This window comes from Vollenhovia emeryi, unplaced genomic scaffold (genome assembly GCF_000949405.1).
Source record: "Vollenhovia emeryi isolate VEMERY1.0 unplaced genomic scaffold, V.emery_V1.0 DF939316.1, whole genome shotgun sequence".
Classification (NCBI taxonomy): Eukaryota; Metazoa; Arthropoda; class Insecta; order Hymenoptera; family Formicidae; genus Vollenhovia; species Vollenhovia emeryi.
In genome coordinates, this window is record NW_011967050.1 from 1 (window position 1) to 12,310 (window position 12,310).

Consider the following 12,310-nt stretch of genomic DNA (forward strand, 5'->3'; position numbering starts at 1 on the left):
TGACCAGTGTACATTCCTTGCCAACACCGGACGAGTTACTTACTCAGATGGCGGGAGGCACAGTCTTTTCGAAAATTGACTTGCTTCAGGCATATTTGCAATTAGAGGTTCGACCACAGGACAGAGAATTAATCACTCTAAATACTCATAGGGGATTGTATAGGCCTACACGCCTTATGTATGGTGTTGCGTCAGCACCAGCAATTTGGCAACGAACTATCGAGAATATTTTAAAAGATATTCCGGGAGTCGCAGTATTTCTAGATGATATACGTGTTTCGGGTACAAACATGCAAGATCATTTGGTTAAATTACAACAAGTCTTTGAACGCTTACATAAATATAATATCCGTATTAACTTCTCGAAGAGCCAATTTCTAATGAATGAAATTCACTATTGCGGGTATGTTATTGATAAAAACGGGTTGAGAAAAGAAGCAGACAAGGTAGAAGCCATTTCTAAAATGCGCAGACCTTCGGATATTACCGAGTTGAGAAGTTTTCTCGGCATGATACACTACTATGACCGGTTTATTCCAAACCTAAGTTCAGTACTACAACCGTTAAATAATTTATTAAAAAAGGGGACTAAATTTCATTGGTCGGAAGCCTGTGAAAGAAGTTTTCAGGCCGCAAAGAAGGCTTTCCAAAGTCCTAAATGCTTGGTGCATTTTGATCCAAGGTTACCAATAACCTTAGCGACTGATGCCAGTCCGTATGGCGTCGGCGCGGTATTATCGCATGTATATCCGGACGGGTCAGAACGTGTGATACAATACGCTTCACAAACGTTGACTAGAACTCAACAATCTTATTCCCAAATTGATAAAGAAGCATACGCGATTATTTACGGGATAAAGAAATTTCATCAGTACTTGCATGGGGCAAAATTCACGTTGATCACAGATCACAGACCTTTAACTCAGATTTTTTCTCTAACGAAAAGTTTACCGTACCATACAGCGGCAAGGATGCAACATTATGCATTGTTCCTTCAGGGTTTCAACTACGATATTAGATATCGGAAATCGGAACAACACGCGAACGCAGATTGTTTATCGCGATTGCCAATACCGCGAAATCCAGATCAATTAGAATGTGAAACAATAGATGTGTTCCAAAATTCAACTGTTGAGACTTTGCCAGTCACAGCAGAACAGGTAGCTAAATTTACAGTTAAGGATAAACAGTTATCCAAACTTCTTAATTTTCTTAAAACAGGTCAAGGTTATTTTAAAAATCATAGATTTTTTACAGTTCCTTTAGTAGAATTTACTTTATTAAATGGTGTGATATTCAGAAATCACAGAGTCGTAATTCCATTTCAATTGCGAAAGCAAATTCTTAGAGAACTGCATGAAAGTCATTTCGGTATAGTTCGTATGAAGCATTTAGCTAGAGGATACGTATGGTGGAACCAAATCGATAAGGATATCGAAGAAATTTCTAAAAATTGCGCGAATTGCAATAGGTTTAAAAACGATCCACCGAAAATCAGTCATTTATGGGAACAAGCAGAAGTACCATTTGAAAGAATTCATGCTGATTTTGCAGGACCATTTCTAGGTCATAATTTCCTAATTCTTGTAGATGCTTACACTAAGTGGCCATTAATTCACATTGTTAAAGATATTAAATCTGATACGACAATTTATATTTGTAGGCAAGTTTTTGCAACATATGGTTTGCCTAGGGTTTTCGTTACAGATAACGGAAGAAGCTTTGTTTCGGAAGAATTTGAAAAATTCTTAAAAGCAAATGGAATTACGCACAGGCTCACTGCACCGTATCATCCAGCGACGAACGGGCAAGCAGAGCGTTACGTACAAACACTAAAGAATAGTTTAAAGCAAATGCAAAGTACACATGCAACTGTACAGGCAGATTTACAAAAATTGTTAACGCAATATCGTAATACACCACATGCAGGCACGGGAAAAACACCTGCAGAAATGCTATTTGCAAGAAAACTAAGAACGCGTTTAGACTTAAGTAAACCGTTCGTTAGTAAACATCACGCGCAACATGCACCTATTTCCTTCACGGAGGGAGAGAGGGTGAGTGCGAGGAATTATAATAGTTCAGATAAATGGTTGTTCGGTAGAATTTGTGAACGACTAGGTACACTACATTATAAGATTAAATTAGATGACGGCAGAATATGGAAACGCCATGTTAATCAGTTAAGAAAGATTGGCGAGAATACACCGAGTAGTTCAGAAGACTATTTAGAGTTAGATTACGCTACGCCAGAGATTGTACGCGGAAACAATAATGGTTGTGAGGAACACGTAAGTTCCAGTGATAATAGTACGCGTGATAGTTTAAGTACAAGTGATAGTTCTACGATAAGAAATAGTACAAATATTGCTAGTCCAGGTAACGAGACTGATATTACAGTAAGAAATGCGAGCGGGAGTTCCGTGACAACTCCGACTGCACCGTCATTTTCTCCTCTATCTCAGAGTTTAGATTCCTCAATCTACTCAACGCCTAAAGGTTCCTTCCAGGCAAGTACGCCTAAACCTTCTCCTCCGTTAAAGTCTCCATTGAAACCTATTCCGGAGAATCTCACTCCTAAGAGACCCTCACGTACGATTCAGCAACCGTTGCGTTTGCGAGATTGTGTAATGCCTAAGAAGTTAAAATAGACGCGACGTGAACATTTCATAAGTGAGGGGAGTGTTGGGCGGCGTTCATGTAAACGCGCCATTACAGCTGCGAGCGCGCAGACTGTCCGAGCAGTCTGCGATTAGCGGAGCCCTACGATTGGCTCAACGCGGTGGCACTGCATGCGCGCAGAGCCACGTGACCGTACCGTTACGGGAAGATGCTACCGGCTTCTCCCCGACTCGAGAGAGAACGTTCTGGACCACCGTACAATCCAGACGTATGTAACGGCTCAGCAATAGAGTATAGTTGTTATAGTGTTAAGCTATACCAGTGTCTCATTTCTTCCTAAATACGATTCCCACGTCTCTTCCATACCCACGAGCCCACACTGGCTACCTACATACACAGCAACAGGTAAATCTCCAGCGGAATTGTTATTTTCGCGTAAACTACGTACAAGATTAGATTTATTGCGACCCTCCAGTACTGATGTTTTTCCTAGTCTTGCGTCTGATTTAGGCAGTACGCCTTGTTCCTTCGAGGAGGGGAGGAGAGTTAGTTGTCGTAATTACGCGGGTAACGACAAATGGTTATTCGGTACTGTGACACGGCGATTAGGTACGTTACATTATGAGGTACAATTAGATGACGGGCGTACATGGAAGCGCCATGTGAATCAAATGCGATTGATCGGTACTCATACACCGATTAAGCGAGAGGAGCAGGAATTCGACGTTTCCGGTCCTCTAAGCGTTAGTGCAAATTGCTCTAAGACTTTAGTTAGTTCGGATGCTGGATTACCTAGCGTCACAGAAAATGTTTCGAGCAATGTTACAGATTCAACGATTACGGCCTCTGAAGGGCCGGTTACTCCTATTACAATTACGGCCTCGTTAAGGCAAGATTCTTCGAGTTCTCCTTCTACGTCCCCGTCTGGGACATTAGTGACTTCGACGCCGTTACAGTCGCCGGAGGATTCGGAGACTTCAATTTTCGTGACTCCGCAAACTTCGAGACCTGTACGTACCAGGAAGCTACCGTTGCATCTCAAAGATTATGTGGTTTTTAAAGATTTAGATTAAGAACCACACAATACTCCCAAGTGTTTGTATTCTAAGCGGAGGGAGTGTTGTGTGAGCGCGTTTATACTTCGCGCGCATCCTGCGGGATGCGCACTGAAGAAGTAGTGACGGCGCGTGCGTAGGTATACAGGCGTTGCGCCTCGAAGAGGCACTCTCTCTCTGTACGGCCGGCCACGAGTACGGTTCCCGTGTAGGATACCAAATAAAGGTAGTGCGCTTATTACAAGTCTGTGTGTGCCTTCCTTTCCTTGCCCAGGGCTGCCCACGGGACAGCCAAGATACGCGGACACAACAGGTCTCAAGGATCCGTCATTCAACGGATGAAGGAGCGTGGCCCCAATTCCATAGCTTGACGCATCAGCCGCCACGATAAGAGGTTTCTTTGGATCGTAATGCGTCAACGCCAGATTGGCATGTAGTGCCTGCTTGAGCTTGGTAAAAGCCTCAGCTCGTTCCCTCGTCCACAGGAACTTCTCTCCTTTTCGCAACATGTCGTCCAACGGTCCTCGCAGGTCTTTGAGATGTGGCAGGAACGATCCGTACCAGTTTACTGCTCCCAGGAAGGCCCTCAATTGGGTCACATCTGTAGGTTGTGGTAAGATTCGGACGGCTTGCAGCTTCTCAGGATCCGGGCGTTGTCCTTTTTCGTCAATAATTTTTCCCAAGAATTTGATTTCTGGCTGACCAAAGGTACATTTGTCGATTGCCAGTGTGAGACCAGCGTTCTCCAGTCTCCTGAGCACCTCGTGCAGACGACGTCCGTGATCCTCCACTCCCTTGCCTGGGATTATAATGTCGTCAAGATATGCCATTGCTCCTGATCCAGCCAGGATGGAGTCCATTAATTGCTGAAACTGACCCGGCGTCGTCTTGACTCCTGGTTGCATGCGATTCACTTGGAATAGTCCAATATGCGTATTGATATTCATGTATCGCTTCGCCTCCTCCCCAAGCTCCACCTGCAGAAACGCGTTTGATAGGTCCAGATTGCTGAAGGTGTTCATACCTGATAGTGAAGCGAAAATCGTCTCGGGGGTAGGTAGAGGGTAATGGTAGGGCTCTAGTGCTCGATTTAATTCAGTCGAGTAGTCAGATGCGATACGCACCTTCCCGTTTTTTTTCTTGACAGCCACAATGGGTGTGTGGCTGCCTCGGCATAATTGATCTGCGAGATAATACCCTGCTCCTCTAATCGTCTCAGCTCGTCCTCAATCTGTTTCCGTGCTCCGAACGGTACCGGACGAGCACGTATAAAGGGGACCTTGGCATCTTTTACGAGTGTCAGCGAGAAGGTTGTCTGGTTGCACTTCCCCAATTTAGATGAGAACAACTTGAGAAATTTGTTTCTCACCTCGTTCTTTAGGGATGTATGCGTGTCCGTGATGCTGCTGCACACCGCCGCAATTGGAACGTCCCACAAGTTCAGCGCTTCCATTGTTCCATGGGCGTATCCTGTTTGGACACGTAACGATTGGACACTGCTCGATTGGACACGCACTATTGGACACACATTATTGGACACCGAAATCACTGGACACCGCATTATTGGACATAAGCATTATTGGACACCGCATTATCGGACACAAGCATTATTGGACACCGCATTATTGGACACCGCATTATTGGACACCGCATTATTGGACATCGCATTATTGGACACTGCATTTTTGGACACCGCATTTTTGTACACCGCATTATTGAACACAAGCATTGCAAGATTGGACACTGCATTGGGGTTGTCCCGATTGCGCACATAACCGATCGGACACAGGCTCCATCGGACACAGGCCCGATCGGATACAGGCCCGATCGGACACGGACTCGATCGGACATTCTAATGGGTTTTCAAGTGTTTATAACATGAAATTTAAGGCAAACTGTGACTCTAGATGGGTCGGAATATTTATATATATTTAACCCGGGTTAACTGTTCTGTAAAGCAGATAATTTTCCATTATTTGTAAGTCCATACGCCCACAAGAATATTGTGATTTACAGAAATACGCAAACCCGATACAAAATGTGTCCGATCGGGCCTGTGTCCGATCGAGTCCGTGTCCGATCGAGCCTGTGTCCGATCGGGAAATATTGCCGTGTCCGATCGGTTATGTGCGCAATCGGGACAATCCCAATGCAGTGTCCAACCTTGCAATGCTTGTGTTCAATAATGCGGTGTACAAAAATGCGGTGTCCAATAATGCGGTGTCCAATAATGCGGTGTCCAATAATGCGGTGTCCAATAATGCGGTGTCCAATAATGCGGTGTCCGAAAATGCAGTGTCCATTCTTGCAATGCTTGTGTCCTGCAATAATGCGGTGTACAAAAATGCGGTGTCCAATAATGCGGTGTCCGAAAATGCAGTGTCCAATCTTGCAATGCTTGTGTCCTGCAATAATGCGGTGTACAAAAATGCGGTGTCCAATAATGCGGTGTCCAATAATGCGGTGTCCAATAATGCTTGTGTCCGATAATGCGGTGTCCAATAATACTTGTGTCCAATAATGCGGTGTCCAATGATTTCGGTGTCCAATGATGCGTGTCCAATAGTGCGTGTCCAATCGAGCGGTGTCCAATCGCTACGTGTCCAATAGAAGGTCTCCCTATGAATATTATCTTGGGGAGGTAGAACGGATTGAAATAAACAAAAAGTTCCATGCCGTATTGCAATATTTGCAACAATAATTTGGATATTGAATATTAAAGTCGGGCAAATAAGAGCGCTTCGAGACGGCAGGAGGAATGCCTAAAGCCCGTGTCATACTACATATTGCGGATCGCAATTCAACCAATCGAATCCGAGACTGTCTCGTCTAATTGGCTGAAATGTGGTCCACAATCCGTAATCTCAATCCAATCCATGATCCGCAATACATAGTAACACGAACTTAAAACGCTCGAGTCATATTACGGCCCATTGTATCTAGCATCGGTTGGCGGCGCACTTCCACCTCTCACCGCACCGCCATCCACGCTATCCCCTCGCCATGCAGTGTTGGCAGATTGGGGATTTTTTCCCCAAAGTGGGAAATTTTTATGTCAGTGAGGCAGGGTTGGGACATTTGACAAATTTTAGGGTTTTTTACGTTACACGTAATAAACGTGTATATTACGTCAAATATGTATATAAAACGTAATTAATATACATGTCTAAAACTATCTAACTTGGAAGAGTCCCGTTAGCAGTGTTAGGTGTTAGGTTTAGCACTGCTAATATCTAATATCACACAACAGTACGACACTCGACAGACGTCTTCTTTGCTAGAGTAGAGACTAGTCACTAGAGTCTCTAGAAAACGTGCTCTCCTATTGGGTATCGGATGTCATACGTCGGACATCGGCCGCAGTGTGAATCCCTCATAACCCCATCTAAATTAACACATGTTCAGTCGGTTCAGTCGGTTCAGTCGTTAACGCCGTCAACGGATTTGAATTTTACGTTATAAAAAAATAAAAATAAATTCCAAAGATAGAATCAATCAGGTAAGTAATCAAGAATAAAAAACGATATCATGTACATGTTTTCAAATTTCATTCGTTTGAGAAAAATTAAAGTAATTGTTTATTTACAGGCTTTACAGCCAACATATTCAACTCCTCATCCAAAAAAACAGCGATTAGTATCCAAACAATTATCAATATCTAAGCATATGAAAGCGCTGACAGCTAACGAGGAGATTGATTTAGCATTAGCTAAATTTTTTTTGGGTGTAACATTTCATTTAACGTTGTTGAATCACAATATTTTAAAACCTTTGTGAAACTGTTACTTCCAACATACAAACCTCCAACAAGGAAAAAACTTTCTACAAATCTGCTCGATAAGGTTTACCAGAATCTATAATTGGCTGAAAGGGTCTCATCTCTTGGATCCGATGGCGTTCTATTGAATGATGGATGGAAAAATTCATCAGCTAATACAAAAAATGTGGTATGCACAATTCACACAGTAAACTCCAAGTGCATATTCCTTAAATCCTGGGATTTAACTGGATTGAAAGAAACTGGTGATCAACTCAAAGAAATTGTCGACGAAGGAAAGAAATTAGCAAAAAAAAAGTTCAATATCACTATACATATGCTGTGGTTTCAGATAATGCATCGGCAATGATGTCGATGGGAAAAAAAGTAGACATTTGGCACACTACTTGTCACAGCCACAGTGGCAATCTGTTAGCAAAGGCCTTTGTGCCAGAGACATTTGCGAAGGAAGTAAATAACCTTTTGCGAGCATTTAAGACACCAGGTGCAGAATATGAATTAAAGCAACAAGGAGGTTCCAGAATTATTTTAGCATGTGATACAAGGTGGTGTAGCTACAGAGATGCATTCAGATGCCTGCTACAAAACTTACGTCTGATGCAAACATTGGTTGCTAAGAAAAAGGTTCAACTAGATAGTAAAAGCGAAAATCTACTGAAAGATCCCTCATTTGCGATGCAATTACAGGATTTTATCTTGATTTTTGACCCAATATGTCAATTGATAAATATCTGTCAGCAATCTGATTGCAGTATAGCCGAGGGGTGTGAAGAATGGTTAAAATTACAAATTCCGACAGTTAATGATGAAATGCAACAAAAGTTAGATAACCGACTGAATAAAGTTTTAACACCAATTGTGTTGACTTCGAACTTTTTACATCCTCAGTACAGGGCCAAACGATTTTTACACGATGAACAAAACATGAAAATGGTTTTTGACTTTTTGAAACAAGAATTGAATTTACAATTTATTACTGATGAACCGGGATTGGATTCATATCAGAAGAATCTTGGTATTTTTGAAAAATTGCAGAAGCGAAATATTACATTACCGGAAACGTTTTGGATCACAGCTGAACCATTCTGTCCTCACCTATCATCGCTTGCTCAGAGATTACTAAAAATTCCGGCTGCTTCAGCGCAACTTGAACGACTCTTTTCTTTCTCGGCCTTTGTTCATTCAGATTTGTGTAATCGTCTTACTGTTGACCGGTCTATGAAATTGGTTGATATTTATTACACTTTAAAAATGAATTAATATTTTGATAATTATTACGATGATTTGATAGAATCAGATTAATATCTCTATACATATATTTAAATATATAGCATTTGTTTAAAAAACTGAGAATTACTTTTAAGTTCTATACAAAGAGACCAAGACTGTAAATCAATGTTTTTCAAAAATACATTATATTTTATTTAAAACAGTTTGTACTATTATTTTTTCCAGTCTCACAACAATTATTTATTAAGATCATGTAATTACTAAATTAGTTAAATGCGCTTAAAGTTAAATAATAAATAAACATGTTTACTTAAATTAAATAATAACTGTCATTATCCCGTATCAAACTAGCGATTTTAAGATTGAAATTGAATTAAAATTTGACCAATCAGCATAAGAAGACCAATATCAAGTTTAATGAATTTTGCTCTGATTGGTAAAATTTCAACTAAATTTCAATCTTAATCGCTAATCTGATAACGGTTAAGCGCTTTTTGGTATTCCACTAACAAAAATAATCAGAAACAAGAACGCAAAGTAAATTAACATTTTTAGTATATAAAATATTTTTGTATTATTAGTTTTATATTAGTTCTTTAACTTTAAATTTCTTACATATAAGCTCTAACCATAGTCTCATGACAAGAAATTAATGTTTTCATTTACATGTTTAGATGATAAAATAAGTCCGTTATCTTTTCCAATCTTTTTGGAGTTAAATTATTTAAATTAATGGGATAGGATTTTAATTTTGGTGCAGCAGCTGGAAGTTGCAGAATTTGTATCGCGAAAGAGGATAATTTTAGATGTACAGGAGCAACTGCTTGCCAAAAAATTTGTTCATTGGTGTAATCCATAAGTTGACGTGAACCAAAGATTTCTGTTGAATTTTTGTATTTTACAAAGTTGTTCATTCCCTCTTCATCCAATTCATTAATTAAAAACTCCATTACTTTTTTCATGCGACTTTGATCATTTTTAAATCGGTGGCCTCGATAAATAGGGTGCAAAAGATTTGCTACTAGTGCGATCGGTGTCAATATTGCGTTGATTCGTGATTGAAATGAATTATAATATGCGTTTTCGGTCGACGCCAGCATCAACCAATCCTCTGTAGCATCAGCAATCTTGATCTTCGACTCTTCACACTTTTCTGCAATGCAGTAAACAGGCTAGCAAATCCAAGGAATGGTTCAAATCTTCTTCAAACGATTCATCAATCCAGTATATTTATAACCTCTTTCTTAAGTTTATATTGTCTCTCGCCCATCATTTGTGTCATAGTACGTAAATTTTTCAAGCAAGCAGAAAATAGATCGCGGTTATAACAAAACGAATTGCCTTCTAACACGAAAGCTACTCCTCCTCGTATTATTAAGTCCTTTTGTAATTCCTTACTTGAAAACTGGTCAAGCAAATAACGAACTTTTTCAACAAACTCCAAATCGACAAGCTCCTTTTCAATAGACGCAGTTAAGAATATGTTACATTGTAGGATCCACAGCTTGCTGCATTCATCTGTGTTAAGCAATCGAATATCTTGTACTGACTTTGTACGAAACCAATTACGTGAAACGTCTGTTTAATTTCTGTCCTTGTGATGACTAATATTCCATTGGAATGGGAGAAAGTTGACTGATGTTTCCTAAATTCTGCATGAAGATCATGAAGAATATCATTCGACATCGATTCTGCAGATGGTGGCGTGTACGCAGGTCGTATGGCATTTATAAAATTCAAGAAAAGCTTTGATTCAACCACTTTTAAAGGAATATTATATCCGTAAAAAAATTTAACCAAAGTATCGTCAATTCTGGTCTTCTGCTGATTTGAAATATAATCAATAAATGAATTTAATTTGCGTTTCTGTTGCATAGTTTTCATTTTTTTCGGATGTGGAAGAGTAGTTGACACTGCATGATTAAATTCTTGATGTGAAAGAGTTTGCATATTAAAATCAGGAAGAATTGGAACCTTCGGAGCATCTTTAACTCCTATAGCAATAACTTTTGGCGTATTTGGATATTCTCTGATCAGATGAAGTGACTGCATCAACTGCGATACTCGCTGATTGGATACTTTCCAAATCAATTGTTTCCATAACATTTTCATTATTGTCAGTTGAAATGGATTTTTCAGCAGACTGTGGACTTTGAAGGGCACTTGACAAGTCCGTTTCGTTTCTACAAACATTTCTGCAAATATAAATTAAAATTCCAAATATATTTTAACTAATTCATTCATTTTTGTTGTCTTACTATTTACTATTCGCTATTTAATTATTTTGCTTACCTGTGTGTTTGTAATCTGGTTTTCGCAGTATTTGTAAGAGTTTTCTTGCATATCAAACAGTATGCCATTATTTTTTCGCCTTTTTTACGCCGCTCATAACCACCTTTCTCCCAAAAATTATGAGTAGGTCTACCAATGTGACTCATTTCTTAATTATTATAGATAAGTTATGTATTAACCTTGAAAAGCAATGATAAACTGTCAAGTGTCAACATTATCAAAACAGTATTAAAGATTCTTGCATAATGCTGGCAAAGGAGGAGAAAACAGATGGCCTGTTCTTTATATATTTGTCTTATTCTAACTTATTGCACTAGTTCAGAACCTAGAAATGAGGAATTATCGTACTCGTCGGGGATTCCCCGTGTAAACGTAGTCCTGTGAGTCCTGTGACCTGTGAGTCCTGTGACCAGTGAACTCTATACATACTGGAATGAGTGATCTATAGTTCTGGCTGTTGCCGAGAGAGAGGTGCGTTGGGTGAATCCTTGTCTCCTTCTAGTACTACCTGATTGGATAATCGCATATAAGTGACGCCCTTCTTGTCGTCATTTATATACGACTATCCAATCAGGTAGTACTAGAAGGAGACAAGGATTCACCCAAACGCACCTCTCTCTCGGCAACAGCCAGAACAATAGATCACTCATTCCAGTATGTATAGAGTTCACTGCCTGTGACACATGTGACAAATAACCAGAATGAAGTTCTAGCAACGGCCTGAAGGGGCGCATACGGCGTTGACGTATTTTACATGTGTAAAAAACTAAGGACGTAAAATACCTAGTATTTTACATGTCTAAAACCGTGTAATTTACATTGAGTATTTTACGTGCCCAAACCTGCAGTGAGGACAATTTTCAATCAATCAATCAATCAATCAATCAGCTTTTATTCACTTAAGCTTACAGCCAGAAAGTGGGAGCAGTGAGGACAATTTTGGGGAAGGAAATTTCTGGGGAAAAATGTGGAAAACTTCTTGGATATGGGGTTTTTTGAGGAAAATCATGATTTGATACGTTTTTTTACTTTGTCTCGTTAAGTGTAGAGCATAGACTTTAGGCTGCGTAAAATTCACTGTCAGTACTTCAAATCTACAGTTTATTTAACCTATTGTTGCGCTTTACGCGCCGGCTCCACGCCCATCTGTTACCCGCACTCACTCACGCACTTTCCCGTTAATCCGTACGCTCGCGCCACGGGAGAATAAAGGAGACAAGATATTTTTAAAGAAAACGTTCGCAGTTTAATATCGGAGCGTAATACAAAGCTGCCTGCTCAGAACGGTGTTCCCAGAGACAAAAGCCCAAAGCAATCAATCCCGATGTCCATC

General features: G+C 40.1%; 3 protein-coding genes across 3 annotated transcripts; 1 reads left to right on the forward strand and 2 right to left on the reverse strand.

Moving 5' to 3' along the window:
• The first annotated feature begins 47 nt into the window (after positions 1 to 47).
• LOC105558742 (uncharacterized protein K02A2.6-like) lies at positions 48 to 3,695 on the forward strand. The gene is made up of 3 exons (XM_012006613.1): positions 48 to 2,627; positions 2,719 to 2,890; positions 3,133 to 3,695. Exons 1-3 carry the CDS (start codon positions 48 to 50, stop codon positions 3,693 to 3,695), a joined length of 3,315 nt encoding a protein of 1,104 aa, XP_011862003.1.
• Positions 3,692 to 5,130, reverse strand: LOC105558743 (uncharacterized protein K02A2.6-like). The gene is made up of 2 exons (XM_012006614.1): positions 4,802 to 5,130; positions 3,692 to 4,685 (listed from the first exon to the last, which is right to left on the reverse strand). Exons 1-2 carry the CDS (start codon positions 5,128 to 5,130, stop codon positions 3,692 to 3,694), a joined length of 1,323 nt encoding a protein of 440 aa, XP_011862004.1.
• A 4,721-nt stretch (positions 5,131 to 9,851) lies between these two features.
• On the reverse strand, positions 9,852 to 11,954 carry LOC105558732. Its single transcript, XM_012006589.1, has 2 exons — positions 10,978 to 11,954; positions 9,852 to 10,880 (listed from the first exon to the last, which is right to left on the reverse strand). Exons 1-2 carry the CDS (start codon positions 11,121 to 11,123, stop codon positions 10,673 to 10,675), a joined length of 354 nt encoding a protein of 117 aa, XP_011861979.1. The 5' UTR covers positions 11,124 to 11,954; the 3' UTR covers positions 9,852 to 10,672.
• Positions 11,955 to 12,310: the final 356 nt, after the last annotated feature.